Below are 18,866 nucleotides of genomic sequence, written 5' to 3' on the forward strand. Positions count from 1 at the left end.
AATATATAGGCTGTGCAAAATAAAAAATCTTTCTAATATAATTGGCCAGCCAAAAATGTTATCTATAAAGGCTGTAGTGACTGGATGTCTAACAGAATAGAACCCAAATTCGTACATTTCAGCTCTCTAACTCTGAGTTAGTCAGCGACTTTAAGGAGGGCCACATGGGACATAACTGTTCAGTGAGTTTGCAATTGATCCTCAGCATTCAGCTCAGATTCAAAAGCAACAGTTATGACCCATGTGCCCCCCCTCAAGTCTCTCATTGGTTACTGCCTGGTAACCAATCAGTGGAAACCAAAAGAGCTGTAAAGCAGGAAGTAGTGTTCTGACTATTGTGTTAGACATCCAGTCACTCCAGCCTTTATACATTACATTTTTGCCTAACTAACTATATTAGAAACATGTTTTATTTTCCACAGCCTATCTATTTACCCAGTTTTTATTTTTACACTGAACAATTCCTTTAAATCTGCCCATGTATGTTTTGCAGACACTAATTTATGACAGGGTAGCTTACATTTCTTTCTCTTGCTTTTCACAGATGTTAAACAAGCTTTGATTCAGTGGCAAGAAAGAATTGAATTTGCACACAAGCTCCTAACATTATTAAATTCTTACAGTCCTCCAGAACTAAGAAATGCCTGCATAGGTAACTTCGTTTCCGTGCTTCCCATTTGTGAACCTGTTGAATCCTTTGTTTTTCCTTATGTGCTTTATCCAGTGATATTCTCTACTCTTCTCTTTTCATCCTGTCATCAGTGTTGCTACTTCATTTTGAAGTGAGTTTTCTCTCAATCAGTTGGCATAATGTTTCTCCTTTACTTTCTAGATGTCCTGAAAGAGCTTGTACTGCTGAGCCCTCATGACTTTCTGCACACTCTGGTCCCGTTTCTGCAGCACAATCATTGTACATATCATCACAGTAAAATCCCATGTAAGTAATCAAGCTCAAGCTTTTAAATTGTATTCAGCTTTGCCTTTTTCTGTGCTCAAAACAAAGGCCGATGTTTAATTTCAGTGTCGCCTGGTCCCTACTTTCCCTGTCGCGAGAACATGAAACTAATAGGAGCAAAAACCAATATCCGTCCACCTCGTCCTGAGCTGAACATGTGCCTCTTGCCCACAATGGTTGAATCGAATAAGGTAAAATGATTGTATGGGTCAGTTTATATGTCCTGCACAGGTATATAGTTATTTGCTTATTTAAACTTCAAAATAATTAAAGGGATTCTGTCTGGATTTTTATGGTGTAGTTTTTATTCCTAAATTACACTGTTTACACTGCAAATAATTTACTCTACCATAAAACATTTACTTCCTAACCCAACAAAAGTATTTTTTTTAGTTGTAATGTTGGTGTGTAGGCAGCCATGTCAGGTCATTTTACCTGGTCATCTGCCTTTAGAAACAGCCAGTGCTGCTCTATGGAACTGCTTTCTGACAGGCTATTGTTTCTCCTACTCAGTGTAACTGAATGAGTCACAGTGGGACATGGATTTTTAATATTGAGTGCTGTTCTTAGATCTACCAGGCAGCTGTTATCTTGTGTCAGGGAGCTGTTATCTGGTTATCTTCTCATTGTTCTGCTGATGGGGGGGAAGGGAGGAGGGTGTAGTGTAGTAGCAAAGAGTGACTGAATATTATCAGAGCACAAGTCACATAACTGGAGGCATCTGGGAAACTAACCAAATGTCTAGCACAAAAAAAATCTATTTGCTCTTTTGAAAAACAGATTTCAGTGCAGAAATCTACCGGACCAGCACTATTAACTGATGCATTTTAAGCTTCCCTTTAAGCGTGATTGATGTGAACATTTTATTCCGTTGAGCTCCAGGTGAATTCTGCTCTCATACATTCTGGCAGCAGATATTTTTGCAAACTGTTTATATGGCATGTAGTGAGTGTGACAATAATATTGTGCAATCACAAATATGAACATGGCTTTCATTGATGTTGGAATACAATCTCTCGTTGCGGTGGTGAATCTGTCTGCACCCAAGCCAAGGCAATGTTTTTCGGTTTAGACACTTGGAGGAGAAAATTGCATTATTAAATATGACATGCCTTGCCCTTTTAATTGTGATAGTTGGGAAAACATTGCTTCTTGTCTCCTGTATGCTGAGCTCAGCAATAGGACATGATATACTGCCCCAGGTAACTGTGTCTGAACAAGCAGCAGGTTCAGTGATTGACTGAATGTGTTCCCATGGAGTCTAAGGCAAGCAGTGGGCTGGACTAAATTGTTAGATGGCAGCAGAGGCAGATTTAACATTAAAGGGATACTGTCATAGGAAAAAACATGTTTTTTTTTCAAAACGCATCAGTTAATAGTGCTGCTCCAGCAAAATTCTGCACTGAAATCCGTTTCTCAAAAGTGCAAACAGATTTATTTTATATTTCATTTTGAAATCTGACATTGTCCGTTTCCCAACTGCCCCCAGTCACGTGACATGTGATCTGATAAACTTCAGTCACTCTTAACTGCTGTCCTGCAAGTTGGAGTGCTTATCATTTGAAGCCTCTGTTGAATATCTTTTGCAACTGTTTTTCTTAATCAGATCAATGTAATGTTTTCCCTGCCATTTCCAGGGTAAAGATGATGTATATGACCGCATGCTGCTAGATTACCATTCTTCCTACCACCAGTTTATTCACCTGCTCTGCCGTGTTGCCATCAACTGCGAAAAGTTTACAGAAACTTTAATTAAGCTAAGTAAGTCATTGCTCTTAACGATCATGTTTATGATATGTAATTGCCTTGAATGCAGTTATTACAACTGTCACCTTTCTCCTAAGCCCTCTCACTCTCTCTTCCACTGCGTGTTCATCTTTTTAAGTTAGTGTTTGGAATAAAACATGTTTATATGTAGTGTTTATATACTGAAAGAGTTAATTCCTCTCTATCCCCATGGTTAGTTTTCTTTTTATTTGGATGTAGGCTTTTGTGTTGTAAGTAAATGTATTCTAATAATATTTTTCTTTTAGGTGTCTTAATTGCATATGAAGGACTCACCCTACATCTTGCATTATTTCCCAAGCTCTGGACTGAGCTGTGCCAAACACAGGTAGAGAGCAGTTTGTATTAATACTGATATGGACCGTGTGTTATTCATTTCTGCTAATTTAAAATTCTTAATCTGGTGCTAATAATAACCCTCAGTGGTGCCCGATATCAGAGACTATGACTTTTGCACAAATACATCAATTATCCTTCTGTTTTCTGCTATATTTGCACAAAAGTATCCAAGCAATACACATTCTATGGCTATGGCATGAATACTAAACTACAGAATATAAATAGACGGGGCCCGGTGAGGGGGAGTTCACAGATCGTATGATGTAGTCCATGATATTCTGAGACAGTTAGCATTTAGACTTCATTTTTTTATTTTTTTGAGATTATTGAATTATTTGCTTTTTGTGCAGCAGCTATCTGGTTACTACAGTAAATTTTACCCAGGCAACTAGACAATTGGTTTGAATGACCAAATAGTAGATGAATAGGAGAGGGCCTAAATAAAAAGATAGGTAATAAACAATAACTGATAAATTGCAGCCTCACAGGGAAAATCATTTTTTGTCTGCCAGAGTCAGCGACCCCCCCCCCCCCCCACTTGAGAACTGGAAAGAGGCAGAAGGTGGCAGCAAATAATTAAAAACCAAACTTGCTAAGAACAGGACATTCTATACCATACTAATAGATAAAGGGGGTGTTCACATTTGAGTTCACTTTTAGTATGATGTAGAGAGTGATATTCTGAGACAATTTGCAATTGGGTTTCATTTTCTATTATTTGTGTTTTTGAGTTATTTAGCTTTTTATTCAGCAGCGCTTCAGTTTGCAATTTTACCAATCTGGTTCCTAGGTTCCAAATTACCCTAGCAACCATGTATTGATTTGAATAAGAGACTGGAATATGAATAGGAGAGGCCTGAATAGAAAGATGAGTAATACAAAGTAGCAATAACAATACATTTGTAACTTTGTAGAACATTTGTATTTTTTAGATGGGGTCAGTGACCCCCCCCCCCCCTTTGAATCTGGAAACAGTCAGAAGTAGAAGACAAATAATTAGGGATGCACCGAATCCAGGATTCGATTCGGGATTTGGCCTTTTTCCGCAGGATTCAGCCGAATGCTTCTGCCAGGCTTATCTGAGTCCTAATTTGCATATGCAAATTAGGGGTGGGGAGGGTAATCGCGTGATTTTTTGTCACAAAACAAGGAAGTAAAAAATGTTTTCCCCTTCCCTCCCCTAATTTGCATATGCAAATTATGATTCAGTTCGGTATTCGTCCGGATCTTTCGCAAAGGATTCGGGGGTTCGACCGAATCCAAAGTAGTGGATTCGGTGCATCCCTACAAATAATAAAAAAACTATAACAAATAAATAATGAAGACCAATTGAAAAGTTGCTTAGAATTGGCCATTCTATAAGATACTAAAAGTTAACTTGAAGGTGAACCACCCCTTTAACGAAGATCAAGGGGTGCCAAAATGTTAGAACCCCCCCAAGTGAGGTTAATCGATTACCGGGTACCCCTGGCCAGTGCTTCTGTATGTTAAAAACTGCATGGGCCTGGGGTGCTATTTATAAAGCTCCTCTTCACCAACTTTTTAGTTGTCTTTTGTCTTCTCTTCGATCAGGTCCAGAGGCCACGTGCAGTAAAGTGAAAACCAAACTTAGCTGACCTTTTCATTCTTCATCCTAAGAAAATAGGAGCCCCTTTAGTTCTCCTTTAAGGATGAACTACCCCTTTAATATAGGAATACAGAAAGATTGGAGGGGGATGTATCAGCTGACAGTTGGTCTCTGTTCTGTTTGTCTTATGACAGTGACTGCCAGTTCACTATTCATGACATCTGTGGGCCTGAAGTATTTTACATTATATCTGAAATGTACCCGCAAACAATACTTTCACTGCATTCATACTAATGGCTGTGTTTTTTGTTTCCCCTCCAAAGTCGACAATGGCTAAAAGCTGTACAAAGCTGCTGTGTGAAGATCCAGAATTTGCCGAGTATATTAAATGCATTCTAACGGATGAAAGACTTTTTCTCAATAACAACGTCGTATACACTTTCTTAACACATTTCCTTGCAAAGGTAAGTGTATGTGTGTGAGTTCCGGGTTCCCTACCATTCACTGCCGATCTTTCCCATGGGATTCCACTGGAGCCTGATGAAGAACTAGCAGCTCTCCCGCCTCCACTCATAACCTTTGTGTTTTCTCATAGGTTCAAAGTCAGGTGTTCTCTGAAACCAACTGCACAAACCTTATGAATACCATAATTACAAACCTCGTCAACCAGTATCAAAATGCTGAATCTGATTTCGGCAACAGAGTTGACGTTTCCAAAGCAAGCAGCACTTTAAATGGGGTAAGTTTCATTTTTAATTGCAGCAACATTTAGATACCCTCTAAGATGTATACTTATGATTTCTCTGCGTGCAGAATATTCTGTAGTTGTACCATGAATCTTACTGCCGGTGCCTGATTGGTCGATATGGGTTACAACTCACAAGTAATATGTCTCCATCTATTTATGTCCCATAACCCTTATGTACAGTAGAAGGAATTTAATCAATGTAACTGTCCTGAGGAGAAGTCATGTTAGAAACAGGCTTTGAAGGGGATCTATCACAAAAATAAAAATTTAATATAAGCTTCTTCTCACTCTAATAAGACACTTTCTAAATATATTAAATCAAAAATTCTGTACCATTTATGAAATAATCAAGTTACTGTTCACTCTCCCGCTCTGAGCAAACTGTCTCTCTTTATTCTGTCTTTATGCAGTAGGTGGAGTCAGTTTTTGATTGGCAGTTAGGTCTAATACATCCTTAGATGGCGGTTGCACCCTTAAAGGGGAATTCAACCCATAATAAACCCCCCACACACCCTGGATAGATCCTAATGATGTGCGGGCCGACCTGATACACACTGGTCGGGCGGGTTCGGGTCGACCTCGCAGTGTTCCTCAGGGGTGCCGGCATCCGACTTCCGGGTTCTGTTTTTATAGTCTCACGTCTGCTCGCCTCGGCCCTTTTGAGACGTTTTTGTGACATCATCGGCGGCGCGGGTCTATAAAAGTACCCTGGAAGTGCGGGTGTGGGCAGGCGCAGTTGCAGCAGGGCAGGTTAGGGTCGGGTGTGGGTCAGGAAAACCCTGACCCGCACATCACTAGTAGACCCCCCTCCCTCCCTCCTCCCCCCAGCCTACCTGCCACCCCCAGACAAATGCCCCTAATTTTATACTCGCCCCTCCATGCAGACTCTTCTTCTTCTCCGGTAATCTTTGTGTATCGACTGCATTTTCAGCGCATGCACAGTTGGAATAAATTTCCAGTCCCGAACAACTGCGCATGCGCAGAAAGTCATGAAGATTTCTGAAAGATTTTCGGAAATTTTCGTGACTTTCGGTTCATGCGCAGCTGTTCGGGACCGGAAATTTACTCCAACTGCGCATGTGCCGAAACTTCCGAAGATTACCGGAGAAGAAGAATATGGCTGCTGTGAACTCCGAGGCGAGAGGTGAGTAAGAAATTAGGGGCATTTGCGGGGGGGGGGGGAGCAGGTAGGCTGGGGGAAGGAGGGAGGGTTTTTTTATTACAGGTTGAATTCTCCTTTAACCCAGGTGCTCAGTCTTTAAAAATAACTGACTGATGGAAATCCTGTTTCTCTGCGCATGGTCTGTAATTGTGTTACTTTTTCTTTGTGCTGGAGTTGATTATTTGAGTTAATCTGCTAAGAAAGGGAGCCCCCCTAAAAGACCTATTAGACCGGACCTGTCAATCAATATCTGACCCAGGCCTCAACATGAAGAGTGACAGGTTGCAGAGAGTGAAATACTGCAGAGTAACTTGATTATTTCTTAAACAATACAGAATCTTTAATTGATTATATTTAGAAAGTGTCTTAATTCAGTGAGATGAAGCTTATATTAAATGTTCATTTTTGCGATATATCCCCCTTTAAAGGGATTCTGACACTTTTTAAAATCTCTGAAATTTACTCAAATAGAAAAAGTAGCAGCATTATAGATCCTTTTAAGCCAATTATTATTGTGTTTTGCTGATTCTTGCAGGATCTTCGAGCCCTCGCTCTGCTCCTTTCAGTCCACACTCCCAAACAGCTCAACGCAGCCTTAATTCCAACTCTGCAAGAACTCCTGAGCAAATGCAGAGCGTGTCAGCAACAGAGAAACTCGTTACAAGAGCAAGAAGCCAAAGAAGGTAAAACTAAAGGTCAGTTTTGTTTGCTTGGCTCCCACTGTACACGTAGTCTTTACTGGAATATTGCCCCCTAAAATCTGCATACACAGAATTGTATTCTTTATCAAGAATATAACACATGAGCCAGCAGTGAAGAGTCCGGCTGAGATGTGGGAAATGTACTTTTTCTTCCATGTGAAAGTGGCAGAACTATAAGAGTAGCACAATATGAATTCTGTGTGGATTGTGCTAGTTCTGTGGTTGATATACTATAGAAATTATTATATAATCACAGGGTAAGGAAAGGATATTGGCTTTTCACTACAATAATGAAGAAAAGGCTTCACTAACCAATTCTATAGTGAATAAAGTAACTCCTCTTGTAAATTATAAAGATATTATAAGTTACTGAAGAGTTTCATGACCATATACTGCGGCGAGTGTTTTTATACAGGTCATGGAACTCAGAGGTAACTTCTAATATCCTCATTTTGCAACAGGGGGTACTTTATTTCTTATAATACACAAGATGTATGTGACAGAAATGACATCACTACTCACCGTTTATAACTGCTGACATCACTACTCAATGTTTAAAAGGATATAATTTACAAGATATTCATAGTTTTTTTGTATTATATACAAGTAATAAAAATGTTGCGTGTGGAACCCAGCAGTGTTTTATAATATTCTGTCTTGGGCGTTCCTTCTTCATACAGTGTCATGCCCTTAATGTATTCATTGAAACTGAGACTTCTGGGTCGTGCTCAGATCCTCATGTGTCTGTAATAGAACCACAACAACTTGCCTCTGCTTTAAAGGAGAATGAAAGGGTTTGTTTGTTCTATGACAGGCTGGAGATGCTGCCAGAGAGCCCAAAAATACAGATATGGGAGACTAATCTCTGCTGTTATGGAGGGATGTGGACTAAAGGAGAACTAAAGTCTGTATAATAAAATGGCCTCCTGAACGGCACCATTGAGAACCACTTAAAGGGTTAATAGTACTGCTCCTGCAGACTTTTGCACTGAAATCTATTTTTCAAAAGCGCAAACAGATCATTGTAATTTTGAAATCTGACATGGGGCTAGGCATTTTGTTAGTTTCCTAGGTGCCCTCAGTCATGTGATTCTGCCTGCAAGTTGGAGTGATGTCATCCCCTCCCTTTCCCCCCAGCAGCCCATCAGCAGAACAATGGGAAAGTAACCAAATAACCGCTCCCTGACACAAGATAACAGCTCCTTGGTAGATATGAGAACAATAAAAAATTCCCACTGCAACTCCTTCAGTTACATTGAGTTGGAAAAACCATAGCTTATCTGAAAGCAGTTTTAGAGATGGCTGCCTACACATCAATATTGCAACTAAAAAAATATATACACTTGATGGTTCAGGAATAAAATTTTATGTGGTAGAATTATTTGCAGTGTGAACAGTGTAATTTAGAAATAGAAAATTACAAAATAAAAATCACGACAGAATCCCTTTAACTCCCCTGTTTGCTGTCCCAGGTTCTAAAAAGCAGGACAGCAGCTGCTTCAGCTCCTCTGTGCTCTGGCAGCATCTCCAGTGGTTACATTTCCTGATCTGTTGAGGTTGGGAGATAGTGGTTAAAGTAATTCCTTTAAGGCACAGTGAGCATACAAAAATAAGGTTGATTCTACTGGGGAAGCCCTCTGGGTGGCATCTCAATGGGATTACATTTTTGTCAACAGGAGAGAGGTTCCTTAAAGTTTTTCTTCTCTGTGGATAGTTGCTACCTATCCCATAAACCCAGCACCTCCTTTTTCCAGTGGAAAATACCTGCTGTAAACTGCCCTGTGTACCAATGTCTTCATGGCATTTTATTGCAGAGACTTCTCTTAAAGGAGAAGGAAATGTTAAAATTAAGTAAGTTTTATCAGAAAGGTCTATATAAATACACCAGTAAACCCTCAAAGTAATGCTGCTCTATGTCCTCTGTCAAAAGAAACACTGCACTGCCTTCCTTCTAATGTGTACACATGGGCTTCTGTATCAGACTTCCTGCCTTCAGCTTAAACCTCTTTGCCCCAGGCATGAGCATTCTCAGTTTGCTCCTCTTCCTCCCCCTTCTCTGCTTTAATCTGAGCACAGAGCTATAAGTGAGCAGGGAGAGACTCAGGCAGGAAGTGCTGTCACATCAAGCTAATACTGCAGCTGCTATCCTAAACAAACAGAGAGCTTCTAGAGCTTTTTACTCAGGTTTGGTAAAACATTCTACAGACTAAATATAGCATTCTAGCTTGCACTATTGCAGCTAATCTATTGGCAATAAAATGCCTCCGTAGCTTTCCTTCTCCTATAAAACGTTGTGGCCACGTGGAATGATGGTGGATTATCTTTCCTTTGCTTGATAATGAGACGATGATTAGAACATCCTGTGCTCATTCCCATCAGGTTGACCGTCCACCCTGTACCCTGTATTTGTTGTCTCTGGTGACTGTAGTGAGGAGGAATATCCAGTCTGTGTATTGTTTCCCAGTGTGATGGCTTGTAAAATAAAAATTATATTTTTTTTAGATGATGAAGGTGCTACTCCAGTGAAAAGGAGACGAGTTAGCAGCGATGAGGAGCATATGGTTGATAGCTGCATCAGTGATCTCAAGAACGACCGAGAAGTCTCCACCCCGACGAGCACGTCCGACAACGAAACCAGGGACTCTTTGATCATCGATCCAGGAACAGAGCAAGATCCACCCTCTCCTGAAAACAGCTGCTCTAAAGAATTCAGAATAGAAGTTTCCTCCTCGTTCTCAGAAGATCTGATGCTGTCATCGAGGCCACAGCAAGCGGAAGACCAAACTGGCAACGGTAGCAAATTTGAAGATGGCAAAGAAATGAAAGACCTTCCGAGTCCTAAGGACACTACGGTGACTGAAGAAGACAATGAGCTTCCTTCTACCTCCATTTCTGCAGTGCTGGCTGACTTAGCAGATCTGAGGAGCTGTGATGCTCAAGCGTTGTCCTCCCAGGATTCCGACCTAAGCCTTTCTCTCAATTGTGACCATTCCAGGGGACTTTTTAGTCACGTACAACAAAATGACATTTTAGAGACCTTGTGCAGGACCATTGAGTCCACTATTCTTGTGCTCTCAAGGATATCAGGAAAAGAAAATAAAGCTGCTTCTTGACATTAGTGGTAGCATGTCTGCTTTTAATTCTTTTTGTTTTTCTTCTTTCTTTTTTTTTTTTAAGCCGTTTGTATAACAAGTTTTGCAAATTTAGTTGTGTGCTTCAGTTTGTCAAGTGCTTTCTGCTTGAATGGCGAGATAAATCGACATGCTTTATTCTTGGTCAAGCAGAACTCCAGAAACCAGACTTGCATCTACAGTACTGTTTGTAACGGGCAGTCATAATGGATATGTTTTATGTAATTCAGGTTTACTGTAGTGGCTTTTCATTTAATATGGCCGCCTGGAAATTGGGGACACCCCCCCCCACACTCCCCTTTGCCCAACATGTAATTTAAACGTGTCCTTTTTACCGTGTATAATATGGTGTCCTCTGTGCCAGTTTTGTACCTTATAATAGAGGCAGGTTTGCCTCCGATCTCTGTGGTTCTTATTATCAAAATTAAGTTTACTTGTACTCAAACCACAAGAAATTTGATTCTGTAAAGAATCCTCTCTAGCTGTGGCCTGGCAGTATATATGGTGCTTTATTTAACAGAATACCTGTGGAGGACGTAAAGCACACTTGATGTAAAAAACAAAAAAAAACAAAACAAACAAAAAATAGTAATTGTTTTATTTTATTGACATGATTGAACGCTATTCTGTGCACTTCATTAAACTAATTGTGACGACTTTTCATTTTTGTCCGTATCTGTTTGTAAATAATATTAATTGCAATTTACTTTCAATTTCTGTCAGCGGATTCTGAAATATGAGCAGTTTTAGGGGCGGATTCAAAAAAGGTCGTTATTTTGCGCTTTAAAAAACTATGTTTACTTACGGAATGATTTATCAAAGTGTACATCAATTACATTAATTCTACATTACTGCAAAGCGGTGTTCTAATTGCATTGCGATACTTATAGAATAGAATTAATCCTAATGCATAAATCACAAACACCTATTAAGCAATAAAAGCATAAAGTGCAATAATTACTGTGAAATTAAACACCTCCCAGGAGTACACGTTACTGAAAGGTAAGTAATAAAAATATAATGCAGTGTTGCCCTGCACTGGTAAAACTGCTGTGTTTGCTTCAGAAACACTACTATTGTTTATATAAATAAGCTGCTGTGTAGCAATGGGGGCAGCCATTCAAAGGAGAAAAGGCTCCGGTTACACAGCAGATAAGCTCTGTAGAACATAATGGTGTTATCTGTTATCCACTATTTAACCTGTGCCATATAGACTTTTTTCAATTTCCACCATTGCTACACAGCAGCTTGTTTATATGAACTATAGTAGTGTTTCTAAAGCAAACACACCAGTTTTACCAGTGCAGTGCAACACTACATGATATTTTCATTACTTTAAAACACTTTGTTTTTTTGGTGTTACTGGTCCTGTAACAGCATCAGCTGGATAAATAGTGGAAGATGTAGTGAGGAGCTGTAGGGCAGCAATTAAAGGCCTTGGTGGCTTCGCCAGGTCCAGAATGCCCAATCCCGAATGTCTTAGGTGCAATAGATAGATATATAGATTGCGCTAACATGTGGACAATATCAAATGGCTAAAATAATGCACAAAATAACATGCTATAAAACAGTGCACACAATTCACAGAAATTAATGAAAAAACAAAAATATCTTATTAAAGGAGAAACAACCCCTTAATAAAAAAAAAACCCTACCCTGCATAGACTCCTTCCCACAGCCTAGCTGCCCCCCCCCGGGCAAATGCCCCTAAATCTGAAGATGGAGCCCATGAGCTCCGCTGGACAAAATCTGCACTGAGGGGTAATTAAAACTTTAGGAGCATTTGCCCGGGGTAACACGGTGGCCATACGCGGGCCGATAAAAGCTGCCGACAGACCAAGTCGGCAGCTTATTGGCCCGTGTATGGGGGCCCCCGACAGGCTTCCCCAATCGAGATCTGCCCGAAAGTCAGTCAGATCTCGATCAGATGGGACAAAAAATCCCGTCGGATCGTGGCCGCGAGAGAGAGAGAATGCAGGGAGAAAGCTTCTATTATTCTGGGGGCTATTTAGAGTCATTTTAGATTTTCTTTCAGATGGATATTAATGAGCTGAAGAGAGTGCAGAGAAGTGCAACTAAACTGATCAAGGGAATGGAAGATTTAAATTATGAGGGTAGACTGTCAAACTCTATAAGCCCTGTAACATGAATTATCGGTAATTTAAAAAAGTTATATTTAAGTGTTACCGTCCCTTTAAGATAATATGGGGGCGGGGCTTAATTGTGATGTCACAATAAACAGAGTTCACTTGATACCTGACACACCAAACACCTAATCATTGCTATCTAGCACACGAGAGAAGGACCTTAGCGAAAGGTAAGACAAATACATACAAAAAACTCTAAAAGCCCTGTATATTATGGGATGTCACATTATGAAAGTGCCAGCTGTTTGACAAACATTAATTATGGGTAATTTTAAATATAAATGTATATTTTAAAAAGTTGTATTTAAGTGTTACCGTCCCTTTAAGATAATATGGGGGCGGGGCTTAATTGTGATGTCACAATGAACAGCGTTCACTTGATACCTGACACACCAAACACCTAATCATTGCTATCCAGCACACGAGGGAAGAAGGACCTTAGCGAAAGGTAAGAAAAATACATACAAAAAACTCTAAAAGCCCTGTATATTATGGGATGTCACATTATGAAAGTGCCAGCTGTTTGACAAACATGAATTATGGGTAATTTTAAATATAAATGTATATTTTAAAAAGTTGTATTTAAGTGTTACCGTCCCTTTAAGATAATATGGGGGTGGGGCTTAATTGTGATGTCACAATGAACAGAGTTGACTTGATACCTGACACACCAAACACCTAATCATTGCTATCCAGCACACGAGAGAAGGACCTTAGTGAAAGGTAAGACAAATACATACAAAAAACTCTAAAAGCCCTGTATATTATGGGATGTCACATTATGAAAGTGCCAGCTGGTTGACAAACATGAATTATGGGTAATTTTAAATATACATGTATATTTTAAAAAGTTGTATTTAAGTGTTACCGTCCCTTTAAGATAATATGGGGGTGGGGCTTAATTGTGATGTCACAATGAACTCTGTCCATTGTGACATCACAATGAACTCTGTTCATTGCGACATCACAATGAACTCTGTTCATTGTGACATCACAGTGAACAGAGTTCACTTTATACCTGACACACCAAACACCTAACTAATCATTGCTATCCAGCACACGAGAGAAGAAGGACAATAGTGAAAGGTAAGAAAAATACATACAAAAAACTCTAAAAGCCCTGTATATTATGGGATGTCACATTATGAATGTGCCAGCTGTTTGACAAACATGAATTATGGGTAATTTTAAATATAAATGTATATTTTAAAAAGTTGTATTTAAGTGTTATCGTCCCTTTAAGATAATATGGGGGCGGGGCTTAATTGTGATGTCACAATGAACAGAGTTCACTTGATACCTGACACACCAAACGCCTAATCATTGCTATCCAGCACACGAGAGAAGGACTTTAGCGAAAAGTAAGAAAAATACATACAAAAAACACTAAAAGCCCTGTATATTATGGGATGTCACATTATGAAAGTGCCAGCTGTTTGACAAACATGAATTATGGGTAATTTTAAATATAAATGTATATTTTAAAAAGTTGTATTTAAGTGTTACCGTCCCTTTAAGATAATATGGGGGTGGGGCTTAATTGTGATGTCACAATGAACAGAGTTCACTTGATACCTGACAAACCAAACACCTAATCATTGCTATCCAGCACACGAGAGAAGAAGGACTTTAGTGAAAAGTAAGAAAAATACATACAAAAAACTCTAAAAGCCCTGTATATTATGGGATGTCACATTATGAAAGTGCCAGCTGTTTGACAAACATGAATTATGGGTAATTTTAAATATAAATGTATATTTTAAAAAGTTGTATTTAAGTGTTATCGTCCCTTTAAGATAATATGGGGGCGGGGCTTAATTGTGATGTCACAATGAACAGAGTTCACTTGATACCTGACACACCAAACGCCTAATCATTGCTATCCAGCACACGAGAGAAGGACTTTAGCGAAAAGTAAGAAAAATACATACAAAAAACACTAAAAGCCCTGTATATTATGGGATGTCACATTATGAAAGTGCCAGCTGTTTGAAAAACATGAATTATGGGTAATTTTAAATATAAATGTATATTTTAAAAAGTTGTATTTAAGTGTTACCGTCCCTTTAAGATAATATGGGGGTGGGGCTTAATTGTGATGTCACAAACAGAGTTCACTTGATACCTGACAAACCAAACACCTAATCATTGCTATCCAGCACACGAGAGAAGAAGGACTTTAGTGAAAAGTAAGAAAAATACATACAAAAAACTCTAAAAGCCCTGTATATTATGGGATGTCACATTATGAAAGTGCCAGCTGTTTGACAAACATGAATTATGGGTAATTTTAAATATAAATAAATATTTTAAAAAGTTGTATTTAAGTGTTACCGTCCCTTTAAGATAATATGGGGGTGGGGCTTAATTGTGATGTCACAATGAACAGAGTTCACTTGATACCTGACAAACCAAACACCTAATCATTGCTATCCAGCACACGAGAGAAGAAGGACTTTAGTGAAAAGTAAGAAAAATACATACAAAAAACTCTAAAAGCCCTGTATATTATGGGATGTCACATTATGAAAGTGCCAGCTGTTAGACTAATTGGCATATCTGTAAGCCTTAATCATTAAATTAATATGTGCAGGGCTTAATTATGATGTCACAATGATCATATCTGTAAGCCTCAAGTTAATATGGGGCGGGGCTTAATTGTGATGTCACAGTGAACAGAGTTGACTTAATACCTGACACACCAAACACCTATTTATTTATTTCCAGCACAAGAGTGAATAACAACTTTAGTGAATACTCACGAGTGAAGAAGAACCTTAGTGAATCCACACAAGGGAAGAAGAACCTTAGCGAAAGGTAAGAAAAATACATACAAAAAACTCTATACCCTGTATATTATGGGATGTCAAATTATGAAAGTGTCAGCCATTTGACTAATTGACATAACTAAGCCTTAAACCTTAAGTTAATATATGGGGGGGGCTTAATTATGATGTCACAATGATCATATCTGTAAGCCTCAAGTTAATATGGGGCCGGCTTAGTTGTGATGTCACAATGAACAGAGTTGGCTTAATACCTGACACACCAAACACCTAATCATTGCTATCCAGCACACAAGAGAAGAAGGACCTTAGCAAAGGTTAAAAAAATACACACAAAAAACTATATGCCCTGTATATTATGGGATGTAAAATTATGAAAGTGCCAGCTGTTTGACTAATTAACAATAACTAGAAGCCTTAAACCTGAAATTAATATGTGGGGGGCTTAATTATGATGTCATAATGATCATATCTGTAAGCCTCAAGTTAATATGGGGCAGGGCTTAATTGTGATGTCACAGCCTATTTATTTATTTCCAGCTCACGAGTGAAGAACATTAGTGAAATCACACGAGTGAAGAAGAACCTTAGTGAATCCACACAAGGAAAGAAGAACTTTATTGAAAGGTAAGAAAAATACATACAAAAAACTCTATATACCATGTAGATTATAGGATGTCAAATTATGAAGGTGCCAGCTGTTTGACTAATTGGCATATCTGTAAGCCTAAATATTACGTTAATATGGGGGGCTTAATTATGATGTCACAATGATCATATCTGTAAGCCTTAAATTCATATGGGGTGGGGCTTAATTGTGATGTCACAATGAACAGAGTTGAAGTAATACCTGACACACAAAACACCTAATCATTGCTATACAGAACAGAAGAGAAGGACCTTAGCAAACTGTAAGAAAGATGCAAACAAAAACTCTATATGTCCTGTACATTATGGGATGTCAAATTATGAAAGTGCCAGATTTGACATAATTGTAAGCTTTAAACTAGGGATGCTCTAGTTTGGATTCGGGATTTGGTCAGGATTCGGACTTTTTCAGCAGAATTCTGATTTGGCCGAATCCGTCTGCCCAGCTTAACTGAATCAAGGAGGGAAATCGCTTGACTTTTAATCACAAAACAAGGAAGTAAAAAAATATTCCCCTTCCCATCCTAATTTACATATTCAAATTAGGATTCTGATTTGGTTCGGTATTCGGCTGAATCTTTCGTGAAGGATTTGGGGATCGGCCGAATCCAAAATAGTGGATTTGGTGCATCCCTACTTTAAACATTAAGTTAATATGGGGGTGGGGCTTAATTGTAATATCACAATGATCATATCTGTAAGCCTTGAACATTAAAGCGGTACTGATAGTCAAGTTTAAGAACTTTAAGTAACAAAATGCAGCACTAGCAGTGGTTTTGCTTTCCTCCACAAATCAAATTAAGTCAATTTTTGTGTTTTTCTTTATAGATTTCTGTGAAAGTTTCTGCACATTTAGTGATTTGCTGTAAGCAAGGAAAATGTTCAGAAACGTGTTGACCGCTTGTTTTAAGGTAAGTCTATTAAAAAAGATAGGGGTGTGTTCTGTTGGGTAGAATGGGGAGAAATACAAGTGCAAAGTGCACAAAGTATGGGCTATAATATTGGCCCCAGAAGAGCAAAACCTGGTAACACTTCTCCTTTTAGGGTTATAGAGAGAAATAATAATTATTTGAGTAATGTCCCTCATTATTTGACTCATTAATAAGAATTTCCCTCTTATTATCAAGTTCCTGAATGAGTTATCATTATGTGCACAGAGATTAAAATCAGTTCTTTTAGAGCAAAGTGGGCTTCATATATATTGATTTTCTTTATATTCGTCATTATTCAAGTCAAAAGTTGAGTTTGAGTCAATTTTAGTATGTTGTATACAGTTGCCTTACTTTCTTCCTTACATTAATTATTCTATTGTTCTTTTATCCAAAACAGGGACAACAGCGTTCAACTCATTTTAAGGTAATGGATTGTATTTTATAATTACTTTTTTATTGTGTATATGACTTAAAAACACATTTATAGTACGGCTATAGAGGAAGATGACCCCGCGGTCAGTCTGCTTCTTCTATAGTTGCATCACTGTCTGACTATTATTACTTTATATTATTTAACATTGCTCGGTCACTTTGCTTTTTCTTTTTAATCATATTTGTTTTTTATCATATCTCTAGGAACCCAGGGGAACATTGGACCTGGGAAATCTGATTGGCGAAGGCTCCTTTGGCCAAGTCTACAAGGTAAACTAAAGTATCTAACACAGAGATAGCAGATAAATAAGAACTTAAATTGGTTGTTCCCCTATGAAATAATTATTAGGGTGGTATAGACCACGAGACGTTTCTAAGACAGTTTGCAATTGGTCTTTTCTAAATTAAATATGGTGTCCCGCAGCTCAAACGTTTACAATTTCAGGAGCTATCTAGTTTTCATTTACCCTAGCAACTATGTAGTGGTTACATTATAGACTGGAAAATTAATAGAAAGGGATCTTTTAGCATTCAAATTATCGCTTCATAGAGCAACAGATTTTTATAAAGTTTATAAACTGCAAGCTGGATAGAGAAAAGCAATTAATTAAAAAAACTTTATAGAAATAAAAAATAAAGATTGTGAAGAATAGGTCATTCTGTATGATGCTAAAATTGAACAGAAAGGTAGACTTCCCCTAAACCTTTGATTAATTCTGCTGTAAGCATGGCTACCTATAAACATCGTATAATAAGCTAGCCTGTTATTATAGGAAATTATCTAAAGATGGGAACAATAGAGGGATGGGTTAAACATGTACTGAAAAAGCAACGTTTCAAATATTAACAAAATCCTTTCTTTGCTTTTACAGGGACACAATCTCAAAAGCAACAATGTTGTGGCCATTAAAATGATGAACCCTTCTGAGGTAATATATCTTTTTCCTTAAATTATGAGAAAACTCATCATTTTGCCTTTACTTATAAGAAAGAGCACTGTATTTACTAGTGTTTCTATTTACCTAGGATACGCAGAAGGAAATCAAGAAGGAGATTAAGATCCATAAAAAAGTTTCCGAACATGAAAACATTGCCTCATTCTATGGAGCCTATCAGCAACCTGGCTCCATAATGATGCCTGTAATGGTAAGACTATGGCTTTTGTACAGATACATAGGAGCAGTTTGCAAAGGTTGAGGTGAATTTTCTACTGAAAAAAAATTAGAATTTTGAGCTATTTTTTGTGTAGTTCGACTAGGGAATGGTCCAAATTCGATTTGACCATATTTGAATATCATGTACTGTCTCTTTAAAAATTGAACCTCGACCATTCACCATCTAAAACCTGCCAAATTGCTATTTTAGCATATGGGTGACCTCCTTTGACCTATGTGGAGTCAAATGGTGGAAAAATCAAAGTTTATTTTTTGGAAAACTTCGATTTGAATTAGATTAAATGCGTTATTCCTTCAAATCAACCTTGACAAATATGCCCCATACTGTTGGTTACTCTTACCCATATATTGTTCAGCT

The 18,866-nt window shown here is 38.3% G+C and overlaps 1 protein-coding gene across 3 annotated transcripts in view; it reads left to right on the plus strand.

The window, feature by feature from the left end:
* usp34.L (ubiquitin specific peptidase 34 L homeolog) overlaps nt 1–11,049 on the plus strand; it is a 139,206-nt gene extending 128,157 nt beyond the window's left edge. For 2 of the 3 annotated variants that reach the window (XM_018262841.2, XM_018262844.2), the window contains 9 exons: nt 545–652; nt 833–937; nt 1,022–1,146; nt 2,593–2,716; nt 2,989–3,068; nt 4,970–5,110; nt 5,242–5,385; nt 7,092–7,251; nt 9,760–11,049. In XM_018262841.2, coding sequence (XP_018118330.1) covers nt 545–652; nt 833–937; nt 1,022–1,146; nt 2,593–2,716; nt 2,989–3,068; nt 4,970–5,110; nt 5,242–5,385; nt 7,092–7,251; nt 9,760–10,370 — 1,598 coding nt within the window. In that variant the 3' untranslated portion in view covers nt 10,371–11,049. The remainder of the gene's footprint in view (nt 1–544; nt 653–832; nt 938–1,021; nt 1,147–2,592; nt 2,717–2,988; nt 3,069–4,969; nt 5,111–5,241; nt 5,386–7,091; nt 7,252–9,759) is intronic. The other variant, XM_018262843.2, reaches the window with a different exon arrangement.
* Nucleotides 11,050–18,866: the final 7,817 nt, after the last annotated feature.

This window comes from Xenopus laevis, chromosome 5L (assembly GCF_017654675.1).
Source record: "Xenopus laevis strain J_2021 chromosome 5L, Xenopus_laevis_v10.1, whole genome shotgun sequence".
Classification (NCBI taxonomy): Eukaryota; Metazoa; Chordata; class Amphibia; order Anura; family Pipidae; genus Xenopus; species Xenopus laevis.